We start from the raw sequence: 18445 nt of genomic DNA on the forward strand, positions 1-18445 counted from the left end.
CCCCCTTTTCCGGGCGAGAACCACGGACTCTGACTGGGAAGTGCCGATTCTGGCGTTCTGCAAAGCGCGCCACTTTTTTCTCGAGCATTTCCAAGCCGACACAAAGCTTGTGATGGGGCAGCGCACAGAGGGAAAGTCTAATATCGTACCGTGAGATTTTGATACTATTACATCCCTACCTACAACATATCCTAACTCTAAACCTATGACTAAACCTAACCCTACAATAAGTCCTAACTTTAAACCTTTGACCAACCTTCTGACAGATCTTAACACACACTGAAGAAGACATTTTCGAAACCGGTCTGTGTTTGGTAGCGCCTACCCAGTTTGTATTAAAATTAACAGAAGGACACAAGTGTTGCTGGCCTTGCTTTTTCTTTAAGATCTTAACTCTCAACCTATGACCAACCCTAACCCCACAACATATCCTAATTCTAAACCTATGACTAACCCTACAATCCCAACTCTACGACAAACTCACACTAACTCTACAAGCCTGAACCGTTAAAAGAAACATTACATCCCCAATAGGAACACTAACCCAAAACAAATCCTAACCCTAAAAGAAGCCATAACATACAACTAACCCTATTCCAGTCTACAAACCCAATAGTACAAAACCTAACATTGCCACAAACCCTACAACAAAATCTAACCTTAAAACAAATCCTAATGAAACCCCAAACCCTAACATGAAGCCTGCAACAAATCCTAACCCTATCCTACAACCGACATTATAATCCAACCTCTGACCTTGATCTTACAACAAACTCTTACCCTTGATCGCAGAACAACCCCTAAACCTACTCCATACCCTTCTTCTTCTTCTTCTTTCGTGTAACGTCAGATGTCAAACTCGGTGATGCGTATTCATACCTTCATCTCTGGTCCTAGGTGGAAGAGGTTGGCTTCTGAGGGCGGTCCATATAAGGGGCAGATGTTGATTATATGGTCGGCGGTCTGCTCAGGGTCACCGCACTGCCCACCAAGCCCCACGTCTTCATTGATGACCCAAAGCGACCGACCCCAGTCCGTAGACGGTTCAGCGTGATCCATTGCCGGCGTGGTAGGTCGTCTCCGTCCGATGGCGCCATCTCCTGGTTCCCAAATGTAGCGGTGGACTCGGGAGTGCCCGTCTGACTCCCACTCCTGCTTCCGAGCTGCTGCCAACCATGCATCTCTGGAGATGTCCTCAGAGTTGGAGTTGAGCAACCCCATACCCTAACACCTAACCTTAAAACAAACCCTAATCATAAGTGCAACCTTACAACAACACAAACCCTAACTTGAACACTAAACCTAACATAAACCCTCACTTTAACCATACTTGCCAACCTTGAGACCTCAGTGCCTGTCTACTTAATGGGTTATAGATAAACCTATGGATAACGGAGACATATAGTCTCCTTTTCAGGTGGAGAGGACGCTAAAGGCAGTGCCCAATATTGTTGTCCGGCTGGAAATCGGTAGAAATTCGGGAGAATGGTTGTCCCGGGAGATTTTCGGGAGAGGCACTGAAATTCGGGAGTCTCCCGGAAAATTCGTGAGGGTTGGCAAGTATGACTTTAACTCTACCACAACCCTAATCTTGAACCTACGGACGCTACAACCAACCTTATCAGGAACATAAATAATACACAATAAATCCTTAGCCTAACAATAATGCAAGAGGATTTGACTTCCCAGTGGACACAATCTTTCTATTCACATTGTGTGTCTGCCAACCCCCCTATTAAATCCCAAAATTACATACACACCTTATTGAACACACACATAATCAGTGCTTACTGTAGACCAGTGGTTCTTAACCTTGTTGGAGGTACCGAACCCCACCAGTTTCATATGCACATTCACCAAACCCTTCTTTAGTGAAAAATAAAATGTTTTGTTTTTTTCAAATTCAAGACAAAGTTATATGTTTTTGGTAACACTTTAGTATGGGGAACATATTCTAAGTAACAAAGACTTAATTTAGAGTTTTTTGGACACTAGAGGAACATATTCTAAGTAACAAAGACTTAATTTAGAGTTTTTTGGACACTAGGGAAACATATTCTAAGTAACAAAGACTTAATTTAGAGTTTTTTGGACACTAGGGAAACATATTCTAAGTAACAAAGACTTAATTTAGAGTTATTTGGTTAGGGTTAGGGTTAGGGTTGGAGGGTCAGGGTTGGAGGGTTAGAGGGTTAGGGTTATAATAAGGCCATGCCGAATAAGGCATTAATAAGTATTTAAAAATGACTAGTTAAGAGCCAATATGTTACTAATTTGCATGTTAATAAGCAACTAATTAATGGTGAATATGTTCCCCATACTAAAGTGTTACCATGTTTTTTTTACTGGTGCACAATATGAACCGTGCATGAACATCACCTTGTTCAAAGAACAAAACCAACACAGTGCGTAAACTCACAACAAATTACACACCTGCACATCAGTCTGACTTCTGCTGTTGCCGTATCCGTAATACGCCGATAGGGAGAAGTTTTTATTTACACGATGAGTCGGGTGTGTCTTGATCTCCGCCGAACGCCTGAGCCCGACTCACCGAACCCCTAGGGTTCGATCGAAGCCAGGTTAAGAACCACTGCTGTAGACTGTACTGTAAATAGACATTCAAGTTTAATTGCCATTGATTATTTACAACAGACTATAGGTTTGGACATAGATTATCATCTAAAACATTCTTCTTTTTTTTTTAATGCTTTCCTTGTGGAAACAAAGAAAGGAGATCACGTCCAACAGAGTAGAGAGTACAAATACATCCTGACAGTTGCAGTGGACTATAAAAACAGAGAAAAAACAAGTTTTTTTAATAATATAGTAACAGTGACTAGCGCTCATATGTACGTGCACTAAAGTGCTAGTGTCCCCCAAGGCATGCAGACATTGGACAGATAGTTGGACAAGTGCCTTCAAAGATACGTAACATTCTCTTCCCTGACACCATAGGGAAAGACACAAACGTTAACATCGCGATAGAAATATGACATCAAGTGTCTCTGCTTCTGACCACAAGAAGTTTGGTTTGGGACACAAGATGAGAACACATTAGAGATGTCCGATAATGGCTTTTTTGCCGATATCCGATATTGTCCAACTCTTAATTACCGATTCCGATATCAACCGATACCGATATATACAGTCGTGGAATTAACACATTGTGAATTGTGAAGTGAAATATATTTATGCAGCGCTTTTTCTCTAGGGACTCAAAGCGCTTTTACATAGTGAAACCCATTTAAAGCAGTGTGGGTGGCACTGGGAGCAGGTGGGTAAAAAAGTTTCTTGCCCAAGGACACAACGGCAGTGACTGGGGATCGAACCTGGAACCCTCAAGTTGCTCTATCAACCGAGCCATACCGCCCCAATTATTAACATTATTATTAGGGATGTCCAATAATGGCTTTTTGCCGATATCCGATATTCCGATATTTCCAACTCTTTAATTACAGATACCGATATCAACCGATACCGATATACAGTTGTGGAATTAACACATTATTATGCCTAATTTGGACAACCAGGCTTGGTGAAGATAAGGTACTTTTAAAATAAAATGAAATAAGATGAATAAATTAAAAACATTTTCTTGAATGAAAAAGAAAGTAAAACAATATAAAAACAGTTACATAGAAACTAGTAATTAATGAAAATGAGTAAAATTAACTGTTAAAGGTTAGTACTATTAGTGGAGCAGCAGCACGCACAATCATGTGTGCTTACGGACTGTATCCCTTGCAGACTGTATTGATATATATTGATATATAATGTAGGAAGCAGAATATTAATAACAGAAAGAAACAACCCTTTTGTGTGAATGAGTGTAAATGGGGGAGGGAGGTTTTTTGGGTTGGTGCACTAATTGTAAGTGTATCTTGTGTTTTTTATGTTGATTTAATAAAAAAAAACAAAAAAAAACGATACAGATAATAAAAAAACCGATACCGATAATTTCCGATATTACATCTCTAATTGTTATGCCTAATTTTGTTGTGATGTCCCGCTGGATGCATTGAACAATGTAACAAGGAAAAACAGCAGCTTAGAATTTGGGACATGCTCTCCCTGAGAGAGCATGAGGAGGTTGAGGTGGGCGGGGTTGGGGGGGATTGCGGGGGGGGGGGGGGGTGTATTGTAGCGTCCCGGAAGAGTCAGTGCTGCAAGGGGTTCTGGGTATTTGTTCTGTTGTGTTTATGTTGTGTTACGGTGCGGATGTTCTCCCGAAATGTGTTTGTCATTCTCGTTTGGTGTGGGTTCACAGTGTGGCGCATATTTGCAACAGTGTTAAAGTTGTTTATACGTCCACCCTCAGCGTGACCTGTACCGGCAGCCCGATATTATCGGACATCTCTAGAACAAATTGAAGTAAACAATGAATAAAAAGATGGCGCACGCACGGACGGACGGACGGACAAACGAGGCACCTTTGATGGAAATGTTGAATATGATATTTGTACTTCTGTTCTTCGTGATGATGAGGATGATGACTACAGTACATTCCAGGTTCTTCTACCAAGAAGTTCCGTTTTTTTTTGCCCCAAAAAGGGTCAGCTGGTGTTTCTCAGGTGAGGTTTGGACTTCTGAGTCTTACGGGCTTAGAGATGGTATCAGAGGTAGCGGATCATCACGCCAGATCCTCGCCTTCCAAGATGCTCTCGCGGCACCCCGGCGGTGGGAAGGTGAACCTCCTCCTGAGGGCGGAGGAGGAGGAGGGGGGCGAGAGGTTAGCCCAGCGGGAGGGGGGGCGGCGGTTGGCCGGGCGGGCCGGCCTCAGGAAGCAGGCGTCCAGGGGCGGGGCCACCGAAGAGCGGGGCAGGTCCTGCCGGCGACAACATGACACTGAGTAACGGAGGGCAGAGCAATGGGAGAAAAAACGGGGGAGTGGGCGGAGCTTGTGAGAGGATGAAAGAGCGGGCGACTTCAAGCTGATGCATGTTCCGCCAGGCTATGAATGAACAGAATATTCTGGAAACCTCTGGAGTTGAACACCGTTGGATTTATAGATATGGAATTTGTCGTGAGAAGGACCTTTGTAAAACTGTACAGGCGACCAGCAGACGTGTGAAGGTAAATATGCAGGGGGAGGATTACCGCTTGGGAGGTGCGTCTCTTCACACAAATCATTACATGGATGACGTTGTGAAACCAGCCATATTGCACTGAGCAGCCAGAACAAAAGAGACGTGGTTCCGGTGGAGATGTGCACCATTTCCTGTTCTGTGGTTTTTGTCTCTTCACAAAAGGTGACTTTCTGTGGTGGTTTTTGAATAGTAAAAGCAAAAGTAAAAGTGTGCAAAGTTCCTTCTTTGAAAGGCACAGCAAACTTTCACAACATGATGTTTTGTGCTCTGGTTTTTTTTTTACAAGTCCAGGAGTGGATTTTGGTTTTGATTTGAGCAGCAAAGCAACTTCAGAGGTTCCAGTGAACATTTGGGATACATACTATGTGCTGGCACCAGTACAGGAGACCAGTAAGACATTTCTGGTCATGTGATCACAATACAGCACAGATCATGCATACTAAAGACACATGATCCACAATGCTTCTGCTTTAGAGGGGAAAAAAAAAATCCACCTTAAATCGTTGCATTGGTTCAGTATTACAAACCCTGTTTCCATATGAGTTGGGAAATGGTGTTAGATGTAAATATAAACGGAATACAATGATTTGCAAATCCTTTTCAAGCCATATTCAGTTGAATGCACTACAAAGACAACATATTTGATGTTCAAACTCATAAACTTTATTTTTTTTCTGCAAATAATAATTAACTTAGAATTTCATGGCTGCAACACGTGCCAAAGTAGTTGGGAAAGGGCATGTTCACCACTGTGTTACATGGCCTTTCCTTTTAACAACACTCAGTAAAGGTTTGGGAACTGAGGAGACACATTTTTGAAGCTTCTCAGGTGGAATTCTTTCCCATTCTTGCTTGATGTACAGCTTAAGTTGTTCAACAGTCCGGGGGTCTCCCTTCTGCTATTTTAGGTGCCACACATTTTCAATGGGAGACAGGTCTGGACTACAGGCAGGCCAGTCTAGTACCCGCACTCTTTTACTATGAAGCCACGTTGATGTAACACGTGGCTTGGCATTGTCTTGCTGAAATAAGCAGGGGCGTCCATGGCAACATATGTTGCTCCAAAACCTGTATGTACCTTTCAGCATTAATGGTGCCTTCACAGATGTGTAAGTTACCCATGTCTTGGGCACTAATACACCCCCATACCATCACAGATGCTGGCTTTTACACTTTGCGCCTATAACAATCCGGATGGTTCTTTTCCTCTTTGGTCCGGAGGACACGACGTCCACAGTTTCCAAAAACAATTTGAAATGTGGACTCGTCAGACCACAGAACACTTTTCCACTTTGTATCAGTCCATCTTAGATGAGCTCAGGCCCAGCGAAGCCGACGGCGTTTCTGGGTGTTGTTGATAAACGGTTTTCGCCTTGCATAGGACAGTTTTAATGTGCACTTACAGATGTAGCGACCAACTGTAGTTACTGACAGTGGGTTTCTGAAGTGTTCCTGAGCCCATGTGGTGATATCCTTTACACACTGATGTCGCTTGTTGATGCAGTACAGCCTGAGGGATGGAAGGTCACGGGCTTAGCTGCTTACCTGCAGTGATTTCTCCAGATTCTCTGAACCCTTTGATGATATTACGGAGCGTAGATGGTGAAATCCCTAAATTCCTTGCAATAGCTGGTTGAGAAAGGTTTTTCTTAAACTGTTCAACAATTTGCTCACGCATTTGTTGAAAAAGTGGTGACCCTCGCCCCATCCTTGTTTGTGAATGACTGAGCATTTCATGGAATCTACTTTTATACCCAATCATGGCACCCACCTGTTCCCAATTAGCCTGTTCACCTGTGGGATGTTCCAAATAAGTGTTTGATGAGCATTCCTCAACTTTATCAGTATTTATTGCCACCTTTCCCAACTTTTTTGTCATCAAATTCTAAAGTTAATGATTATTTGCACACAAAAAAAAGGTTTATGAGTTTGAACATCAAATATGTTGTCTTTGTAGCATATTCAATTGAATATGGGGTGAAAAGGATTTGCAAATCATTGTATTCCGTTCATATTTACATCTAACACAATTTCCCAACTCATATGGAAATGGGGTTTGTACTTTAATACTTAATAATATAGATGATATATTTTTTTAATCCAAGATTTGCACCAAATTAATGAAGAGGAACAATTCCCAATATTCTTCTTCTTTTGACATTAGGAAGGCGTTACAAAGCCTTAAGGTGGACATTTCCCATGTAAAGTGATATGAGTTTGATTACTTCTGTGACGCAGCTCGTACCTCGAAAGTCTTTCATATTTATCATGTAACATGCTTTTTTTTTTTTAAAAGAAAAAAAAAAAATAGGTATGAAATATTGTGTGAAAAACAATGCAATAGAATGTAGTACAAACAACTACTGTAGTTTTATGATGTAATGTAATAAGAACGTACAGCATTTACTTTGGGGAGTGAACTTCTATGGAATCTGTTTTGAGCTATTCTTCGTCAAACACACCATCATCAGCTTCTCCATAGTTTCATAGATAAATGTCCGCCGTTTGGCTATTGCGTTAGACTCATTCTGCTTCAGTATGGTGCTACACCAAGTTAGCTACATTTTTTAAATGTACACTACCGTTCAAAAGTTTGGGGTCACCCAAACAATTTTGTGGAATAGCCTTCATTTCGAAGAACAAGAATAGACTGTCGAGTTTCAAATGAAAGTTCTCTTTTTCTGGCCATTTTGAGCGTTTAATTGACCCCACAAATGTGATGCTCCAGAAACTCAATCTGCTCAAAGGAAGGTCAAACTGTTTTCAGATGTGTGAACATGATTGCACAAGGGTTTTCTAATCATCAATTAGCCTTCTGAGCCAATGAGCAAACACATTGTACCATTAGAACACTGGAGTGATAGTTGCTGGAAATGGGCCTCTATACACCTATGTAGATATTGCAGCAAAAAGCAGACATTTGCAGCTAGAATAGTCATTTACCACATTAGCAATGTATAGAGTGTATTTCTTTCAAGTTAAGACTAGTTTAAAGTTATCTTCATTGAAAAGTACAGTGCTTTTCCTTCAAAAATAAGGACATTTACATGTGACCCCAAACTTTTGAACAGTAGTGTATGTATGTATGTATATATATAATAATAATAATAATACCTGGGATTTATATAGCGCTTTTCTAAGTACCCAAAGTCGCTTTACATGTTAAAAACCCATCATTCATTCACACCTGGTGGTGGTAAGCTACTTTCGTAGCCACAGCTGCCCTCGGGTAGACTGACGGAAGCGTGGCTGCCAATTTGCGCCTACGGCCCCTCCGACCACCACCTATCATTCATTCAACATTCATTCACCGGTGTGAGCGGCACCGGGGTAACGGCATGGTAAGAGGCGGGGAGCGAACCTGCAACCCTCAGGTTTCTGACACGGGCGCTCTACCCACTACGCCATGCCGCCCCAAATATATATATATATATACACACACACACATTTATATATATATGTTTATATCATCGTGATCACAGTGGTCTCGATATCAAAGGTAGTGTATATGTTCGATACTAAAGTGATTAAGTCAATATTTCTACTTAAACAAAATATTTGTTGTTGTTTTTGTTATTGTTTACAAATTCAGGGAATCATTTCGTAGACACAGAAGGACTTTGAGGGCAAAAATCAAAAGATTCCAAATATTAGTAGATATAAGTTGTTGTGCAGTTATTGTGTTGTATTTACTTTGTTTTGTCATGAAGAAAAAAAACATTTAACATGTGACATTTCAAACAATTTTGAACAGATTCAGATAAATTCTTCAAAATTACAATTAAAAAAAATTTGGCCGGGGGCCGGGCTGTATATATGCGCACTAATTGACTGAAAGAGCACGCACTTGGCGCGATGATGTCATGTTATCCATGGAAAAATGCATTTTTAGACCATATGATTTGCCTGAGCGGCTAGGAGACCCCGAGAGTAACAAGCGCTTGCCTTGTTGCCTTTCCATTAAGAACAATAAACTAGTTTTTAGTGTAAGTTTGCTGGTTTCAAGAAATGTAATGCCGAGCGCATATCATTACGTCAAGATAATGGCACTAGCATTTACTTAATTTAAGAATATTTTTCAACATATTGAGCAAAAAGGTCTCATTTGTTTTTCTACCAAGAAAAGTGCACTTGTTATTAGTGAGAATATACTTATTTTAAGGTATTTTTGGGATAATTTTGCTTAGTTGAAGTAAAATACCCCTAATTCATGTATTTTTTTTCTTGTTTTTGAACACTGACTTTTTGCAGTGTAGTGTCACAATGCATAGTTTGGGAACTGGAAGAGGAAGCGTGTGGAATAATGTGGGAATAATAAAAGAAAACAACACAATACAAAACATAGTTCATCCCCAAAGAAGACCTGGAAGCTCCTCACGACCTGTCATTACGAATGGGAGTCTGCATACTTTAAGCATAACAATTATTATTTTGTTAAATAATACCTGAACATATGTAATACAGCAGGGGTCACCAACGCGGTGCCCGCGGGCACCAGGTAGCCCGTAAGGACCAGATGAGTAGCCCGCTGGCCTGTTCTAAAAATAGCTCAAATAGCAGCACTTACCAGTGAGCTGCCTCTATTTTTTAAATTGTATTTATTTACTAGCAAGCTGGTCTCGCTTTGCCCGACATTTTTAATTCTAAGAGAGACAAAACTCAAATAGAATTTGAATATCCAAGAAAATATTTTAAAGACTTGGTCTTCACTTGTTTAAATAAATTCATTAATTTTTTTACTTTGCTTCTTATAACTTTCAGAAAGACAATTTTAGAGAAAAAATACAACCTTAAAAATGATTTTAGGATTTTTAAACACATATACCTTTTTACCTTTTAAATTCCTTCCTCTTCTTTCCTGACAATTTAAATCAATGTTCAAGTAATTTTATTTTTTTTACTGTAAAGAATAATAAATACATTTTAATTTAATTATTCATTTTAGCTTCTGTTTTTTCGACAAAGAATATTTGTGAAATATTTCTTCAAACTTATTATGATTAAAATTCAAAAACATTATTCTGGCAAATCTAGAAAATCTGTAGAATCAAATTTAAATCTTATTTCAAACTCTTTTGAGTTTCTTTTAAAATTTTTGTTCTGGAAAATCTAGAAGAAATAATGATTTGTCTTTGTTAGAAATATAGTTTGGTCCAATTTGTTATATATTCTAACAAAGTGCAGATTGGATTTTAACCTATTTAAAACATGTCATCAAAATTCTAAAATTAATCTTAATCAGGAAAAATTACTAATGATGTTTCATAAATTCTTTTTTTAATTTTTTCAAAAAGATTCGAATTAGCTAGTTTTTCTCTTCTTTTTTTCGGTTGAATTTTGAATTTTAAAGAGTCGAAATTGAAGATAAACTATGTTTCAAAATGTTATTGTCATTTTTTTCGTGTTTTCTCCTCTTTTAAACCGTTCAATTAAGTGTAAATATCATTCATTATTAATAATAACATAGAGTTAAAGGTAAATTGAGCAAATTGGCTATTTCTGGCAATTTATTTAAGTGTGTATCAAACTGGTAGCCCTTTGCATTAATCACTACCCAAGAAGTAGCTCTTGCTTTCAAAAAGGTTGGTGACCCCTGTAATACAGAATTTGTATTGAATCACCTTATATTCTGCAGATAAATAGGCCTTGGTTCTGGAGTTGAGCCCTGGAGGGCGCTATTGAGCCACTATAAGGAGCCCTCATTAATTTATTTGGAAATTCCATCCATCCATTCCATTATGTTTTAACCATTATTATTGTAGATTGATTATTGATTAACAATTTCCTTCTTGCTTTTAGTTAACGATTATAACTACATATACACATGAGATATCAGCAAATAATTATGTATTGCTTTACCGTGTATCAGGATGCTTGGTATGATTTGTTTTACACAAATGATTTCAGATGAACAAGAACCGCAGGGTGCTCTTTCAAGACTAAGTAAACAACTTGTGACATCAATGCTGCCCTGTGAAGCATGCAACAACAACATGGCGAGGTGGGCGAGGTTGGTGATAAAAGGGGGCCAGGGGAGGAACTTACATCTCGGGGACAGTTAGAGTCCCCATGGAGTTGTTAGTATGACAGTGTGGTTCTGGAGCAAAGAGGGAAGAGGATCGGGGAGGTAGACGAGGATAGATAAAGCGGGAAAGTCAGTAAAAACGAGGAGGAAGGGGTGACGGCACCTGGAAATAAAACAAAACAGGAAGTGAACAGCTGCAAAAAAGGTAGGCGGGGGAACCACAACCAGCCGCCATGTTGGGTTGGGGCAAGACGTAACAACTGCAAAAGAGTCTGCACAATATTAGAATCACTACAATATTAGACATGCTGTTCAGATAATAGCTCAATCATATACGTCAGTGTTTTTCAACCACTAGTGTGCCGTGAGATTATCTCATTTCACCTATTTGGGTTAAAATATTGTTGCAAAGCAGTAATTATAGTCTGAAAATGATGTGTTGTTGTTCAGTGTCGGTGCTGTCTAGAGCTCGGCAGAGTAACCGTGTAATACTCTTCCATATCAGTAGGTGGCAGCAGGTAGCTAATTGCTTTGTAGATGTCGGAAACAGCGGGAGGCAGCGTGCAGGTAAAAAGGTGTCTAATTCTTAAACCAAAAATAAACAAAAGGTGAGTGCCCCTAAGAAAAGGCATTGAAGCTTAGGGGAGGCTATACAGAACGAAACTAAAACTGAACTGGCTACAAAGTAAACAAAAACAGAATGCTGGACGACAGCAAAGACTTACTGTGGAGCAAAGACGGCGTCCACAATGTACATCCGAACATGACATGACAATCAACAATGTCCCCACAAAGAAGGATAAAAACAACTGAAATATTCTCGATTGTTAAAACAAAGTACCGTATTTTTCGGACTATAAGTCGCAGTTTTTTCACAGTTTGGCCGGGGGTGCGACTTATACTCAGGAGCGACTTATGTGTGAAATGATTAACACATTAGCGTAAAATATCAAATAATATTATTTAGCTCATTCACGTAAGAGACTGGACGTATAAGATTTCATGGGATTTAGCGATTAGGAGTGACAGATTGTTTGGTAAACGTATAGCATGTTCTATATGTTATAGTTATTTGAATGACTCTTACCATAATATGTTACGTCAACATACCAGGCATTCATCAAATACATTTCCCCCCAAAAATGCGACTTATATGTTTTTTTCCCTTCTTTATGATGCATTTTCGGCAGGTGCGACTTATACTCCGGTGCGACTTATACTCTGAAAAATACGGTAGATGCGGGAAATATCGCTCAAAGGAAGACATGAAACTGCTACAGGAAAATACCCAAAAAAGAGAAAAAGCCACCAAAATAGGAGCGCAAGACACGGAGTAAAACACTACACATAGGAAAACAGCAAAAGACTCCAAATAAGTCACGGCGTGATGTGACAGGTGGTGACAGTACACCTACCGTATTTTCCGCACTATAAGGCGCACCTAAAAACCTCCAATTTTGTCAAAAGCTATATAATCCGTTACGCCTTATATATGGACCAATATTGAGCCTCCAACAGGTAAAAGTTTCAATCAATCAATCAATCGCAACTACGGTAAGCAGCCGCCGACTTCATTTTCCCACGTAGAAGAAGTTCTTCTTCTATGGTAGGCAGCCGCCCCCGTAGAAGAAGAAGCGCGCGGTGCATGCTGGGATATATGACTGCGCGAGGCGTGCCGTTCCATTTCCATTTGTTTGTTTATGTAAAGACCCCAAAATGGCTCCTATTAAGAGACACGCTTACGACGCAGAGTTTAGACTTGAGACGATCAGTCACGCAGTATTTTGATTGATTGATTGATTGAGACTTTTATTAGTAGGTAGGTGACCTCATCTTTCCTGGTGATAACAATGTCACCTACTTTTATGGTGAAGTCATTTACTTTTTTAAGGTTGATGTGGGACCCAAACAGGATGGATTCAGTTTTACCCAAGTGTATGGATAGCTTGTTGTCAGCGAGCCAGGTGCAAGTTCTACACAGTTCAGCACTGAGGATTTTCTCCACCTGTGACTTGTCCTTGCCGGATACCAGCAAGACAGAGTCATCCGCAAACAAAAACAATTCACAGTCGCATGCCGATGACATGTCGTTTATGTATATTAGGAACAGTAAAGGTCCCAATATACTGCCTTGGGGGACTCCACAGCTCACCGAGAGGGGGGGGGGGGGGGGGACACGGTGCCGTTCACCTTTACCACCTGCTCCCTCCCCTCCAAGTAAGACTGCATCCAGCTCCATGAGGTTTTGTTAAATCCGATCGCTCGGTGTCAAAGGCCTTCTGAAGGTCCAGCATGACCATGCCGCAGTATTTGCCCGCGTCCACCTCATGTTTGATGTGGTCGGTCAGATAGAGAAGGCATGTGTCAGTGGAGTGGTTAGTTCTGAAGCCGGATTGGAATTTGTACATGAGTTTATTAGTGGCAAGGTAACTATCGACCTGTTCATAAACTATTTTCTCCATTACTTTCGTAACGGAACTGAGAATAGAAACAGGTCGGTAGTTGCCAGGTTCCAATTTGCTTCCTTTTTTAAAGAGGGGAGCTACTCTTGCTATCTTAAAATCTTTTGGTACTTGGCCTTGTGTAATTGAGAGGTTTATTATGTGCGTGATGATCGGGGCAATGATGGAGGCAGAGTCCCTGAGGAATCTGGAGGGAATATTATCAAGGCCGGTGGCCTTGTTAGGGTGGAGCGCGCTCAATTTTTTAAACACCTCATCAGCTGTGACCATTTCTAATTTGAAATCATCGTTGGATACTCCTAGCTTTCTGTAGAAGGCTTTAATGTGTTCTACACCAAAGCGACCAGAGTGGTGGGACAGCTTGTTGACAAGGGTTGCGGCTATGGTGGTGAAAAAGATGTTAAGTCTGCTAGAACACGGGAATAGAGCAGCAGCTACACTGACTCCATTAATGACGACTTCGACGAGACGGATGCCGAATTCGCCCAACTATTTTAATTCCGACGCTGAAGAAGAAGAATTCGAGGGATTCGTGGATGAGGAATAACTTCATAAAGTGAGCTTTACATGTTTATTTTGTGTGTTGTGTTGTGCGACATTAACGTTTGAGCAACGTTGAGTTTTTGATATATTGTTATTGCTCTGCACTATTTCGAGTGTTGCTATATTGTGATTGCACTAACGTTTGATTTACCGTAACAGTATCAGACTGTTTTTTACCTGTTTATTGAATCAGGGAAAAGTTCCCCTCTACTTTCTCTTTCTATGCCACATTAATATGGAATGCACTCCCAACAGGTGTAAAAGAAAGGGCATCTCTATCCTCCTCCAAAACCGCACTAAAAGAACACCTCCAGGCAACTACAACCCTAAACTAACACCCTCCCTTCCACATAATACCTCTTCGGACTATAAATAATCAAATGTAAACAATCAAACAATCAAATGTAGACACTTTTTCTTATACTTTCTGATCTCTCTCTCTATGTCCACTACTTGCTGTACATATCCTACCAAGTCCTACACTCTTTCAATATCCATTTCTCTGATGATGCAATTGTTGATGCTGATTGTTGATGTCTGAAGTGTTGATACCAACCAAACCTGCCCCCCCCCCCCCCTCCATATCCCACACCCCGGATTGTAAATAATGTAAATAATTAAATGTATATACTCTGATGAGTATCTTGTGTGATGACTGTATTATGATAGTATATATTTGATAGTATATATCTGTATCATGAATCAATTTAAGTGGACCCCGACTTAAACAAGTTGAAAAACGTATTCGGGTGTTACCATTTAGTGGTCGATTGTACGGAATATGTACTTCACTGTGCAACCTACTAATAAAAGTTTCAATCAATCAAAAAACTATGTGATATAAATGTTGCACTACATGTTATACCTTGCTGTTGTTAAAAGATAAACAAAACAACACGTCACCGACTTTACCTCGTGGAAAATAATAACACAGCTGTTTATTCATTTTGGGAGTGAACAGAGTTGTCAGAATGCTGGTTTGTAATCTATTAATAAAGTTTGACTGACCTATCTGACTGTTTTGTTGACAATCCCTTTAGCGCAGCTCCATCTAATAAATGCATAACGTAACCCCAGCCTCTACTGTAGCGTCTATTCCAGGGGTCGGCAACCCGCGGCTCCGGAGCCGCATGCGGCTCTTTGACCACTCTGATGCGGCTCAGCTGCATACTTGCCGACCCCCTCGATTTTCCCAGGAGATTTATGGATCTCAGTGCCTCTCCTAGATAACTCCCAGGGAAAATATAATCCTATTTTCACTCTAATTACTAAATTAAGGGAGTGCCTTAATGGCACTGCTTTAATTGTCCTCTATAGCATTTACAAACAATATGCCAGCCCGGCCACATGTTGTATGTAGCTTTTACTTGCACACGTAGGAGACAGCAAAGCATACTTACTCATCAGCCACACAGCTTACACTGACGGTAGCCGTATCAAACAACTTTAACACTGTTACGTTACAAATATGCGCCACACTGTGAACCCACACCAAAAAAGAATGAAAAACACATTTCTGGAGAACATCCCACCGTAACACAACATAAACACAACACAACCAATACCCAGAATCCCATGGAGCCCTAACTCTTCCGGTCTAGATTATACACCCCCGCTACCACCAAACCCCCCCACACATCAACCCCCCCACACATCAACCCCCCCCCCCCCCCCTCCGTGCGCTGGTTGAGCGGAAGAGTTAGTGCTGCATGGGATTCTGGGTATTGGTTGTGTTGTGTTTATGTTGTGTTACAGTGCAGATGTTCTCCAGAAATGTGTTTGTCATTCTTTTTTGGTGTGGGTTCAAAGTGTGGCGCATATTTGTAACGTAACAGTGTTAAAGTTGTTTTGTACGGCTATACCGTCAGTGTAAGCTGTGTGGCTGCTGAGCTAGTACGCCTTGCTGTCACTTACATGAGCAAGCTGAAACCGAATTCTGCATGTGGTCGAGCAGGTACACTGTTTGGGCAGGCTGTAGAGGGCGCCAAAAGCAGCGCCATCACGCCCTGATATTCGGGAGTCTCCCGGAAAAAATGAGAGGGTTGGCAAGTATGACGCTATCAAGCGCCATTCATTCAAAACTCGCGAGCCGCACTAACATCAAATTTCCACAATAAAGTGCGTGCCGGTGCATGTGTCTGAGACCCCTGGTTAACATAGCACAAAGCATTTAAGCTTTGTATGTGGTATTTATCATTTTAAATTTTAAAAATTTTTTTGTGGCTCCCATTATTTTCTTTAATTTTTGAAACTTGCCAAAATGGCTCTTTGAGTGGTAAAGGTTGCCGACCCCTGGTCTATTCTATGCGCCTTATAATGCGGTGCGCCTGATAGTGCGGAAAATGCGGTACTTTGAGACAAGAGCTATAGTGATGCATGCTTGGTTATGGCTTAAAGTCATATCCAACAATTGCGACAACGACTTTTTACTGTCAACTGAGTTTCGTTTTTTAATGATTTCTGCTGGTGGTGTGCCTCCGCATTTTTTCAACGCAAAAAATGTGCCTTGGCTCAAGAAAGGTTGAAAAACACTGATATACGTGATACAAGCTGGCCTGAGTAGCCTACATAAGATTGATTCTTGTTAAGAAGATTATCAACAACTTTACTGAACTAATCCTCTTATAATCCTGTAATTGGTAGGAATAATTATACGCCATTTAGTACGCATGATCCATTTCATGTCACAACTGTGAGATCATCGGTTGATGCGACACATTCATGTGGGAGTAGAGGAAGAAGACTTGTGCATATTTCATGTGTTTACCTCCATGCAGCCCGGCTGGGCTCTATCCAGGTCGGCCATCTTGCTTCCCGGGCTTCCGGCTTGCATCCTCTTCTCGTCTTGGAAGGTCTGCTCCTGCAGCTTCTTGTTGAGGATGCGTGCCGCGTTCTCGGCCAGCGTGTACCCCGGGGGCGCCGACAGGTCCTGACGAATGCTCACCACCTCCACATTCCGGTCACCCTGCGTTTCTACTATCAGCTGTACGGGGCTGGGTGAGCGCCCCCTGGCGGTCCGTGTGTATTCATTCCTAGGGTCAGTGGCGAGAGCCCCGGGGGCGGCGCTGGGCTCTGTGGTGGGGGGCGGCGTAGGGTGAGAGCGGCTGGGTGACTTGTTGAACTTCTGAATGGCATCGTAGACGACGGGGGTGTGGTCAATGATGTTGAAGAGGCTGGAGAGGCCGTCGTTGATGGTGGTGTGGACCGGGCTGTCCCGTGTGGTCGTGGATCTGGCCCACGCCGACTCGCTGTTGCCCTTCTGGGGGGTGGTAGGGGTGGCAGCACGGCTGGCGTTGGGTAGCTCCGCCTTGTTGGATGTGGACAACTTGCGCTGAAGTTTGGGTGAGCCGTACTTTGGCGAGCAGCAGGGCCGCTCAAACTTACTCTGGATGACCGGCGAGTACTGGACCTTTCTCGTGTTCCGTGATGGCGACGAGATGGGAGTGCTGCCCCCTTTTGGGGTATGGCAGCGGTGGGGGCTGCTGGTCAGGTTCCTCAGGAGGTCAGTTTGCAGACCTACGCTTATAGTCTGCGTGGTCTGAGTGCCTCGTGTGGTAAAACCATTGGTCTGGCAAGCCGTGTCCCGGACCACGGGCCCCGGTAGAGGACGGATCGCGTTTCTCACAGAAATGGCCACCTCCTTCATGTCATCACTCAGATTCCGAGCCAACTGCAGCTCCAGTGAGGAGGCATAGCCCACTGTGGAGCAAATAGGGGACTGGCTCGGAGGAGTCCTTAGGCTGCCGGCCTCCAGAAGGCCACATGGCCAGCGCCCATTGGGGAACACCTCATCTGGACCACTGGGTGCCTCAATCCCATCTCTCCCTTTACCTCCCTTTGCATAGAGCATGTCAGACTCCTCTATGGGCTGCTCATCTGGTCCAGGTCTGCTTGGGCTGTGGCGGATGTGGAACTCGTAATTGTCCGCCACCACGCCGGCCCCGGTGCTACTCATTGGAGACTTGTTAAAAACCTCAGGGCTGGTCAGGGTGCTGGTAGTGGTCAGCATGCTGGCGCTGGTGGTGAGGAACCAGGAGTCTGGTTGAAGGGAATCCATAACTGGCTCGCCTGCTCGCGTTTCCGGGGTTTTGCCACTCCATGCCTCCTGAGCGGGACCCGGGCTGGCGGTGGATATGGGGAAGTCCCAGCCCTTGTTGTTGAACTCCTCGATGTACTTGAGGTCATCCGGGGAGAGGGGCGGGGTGACGTCGTCTTGGCCTCGCTCATCGTGACGCATCTTGTCAGGCAGAAATGGCGAACTGTCCATCAGACGCTGGAAGTCGCTCATGGAGCACACTGACTTGGCTCTGGACGGGACGCACACA

General features: G+C 42.2%; 1 protein-coding gene across 8 annotated transcripts in view; it reads right to left on the reverse strand.

Moving 5' to 3' along the window:
• Positions 1-4130: 4130 nt before the first annotated feature.
• Positions 4131-18445, reverse strand: part of LOC133631145 (microtubule cross-linking factor 1-like) — a 132642-nt gene continuing 118327 nt past the window's right edge. For 5 of the 8 annotated variants that reach the window (XM_062023241.1, XM_062023243.1, XM_062023239.1 and 2 more), the window contains 2 exons: positions 16888-18427; positions 4131-4828 (listed from right to left, as the gene is read on the reverse strand). In XM_062023241.1, the coding sequence (XP_061879225.1) occupies positions 4634-4828; positions 16888-18427 (1735 nt within the window). In that variant the 3' untranslated portion in view covers positions 4131-4633. Of the gene's footprint in view, positions 4829-7336; positions 7369-11135; positions 11279-16887; positions 18428-18445 lie in introns of those variants that run through there. The other 3 variants (XM_062023242.1, XR_009821404.1, XR_009821405.1) reach the window with 3 other exon arrangements.

Source organism: Entelurus aequoreus, linkage group LG16 (assembly GCF_033978785.1).
Source record: "Entelurus aequoreus isolate RoL-2023_Sb linkage group LG16, RoL_Eaeq_v1.1, whole genome shotgun sequence".
Classification (NCBI taxonomy): Eukaryota; Metazoa; Chordata; class Actinopteri; order Syngnathiformes; family Syngnathidae; genus Entelurus; species Entelurus aequoreus.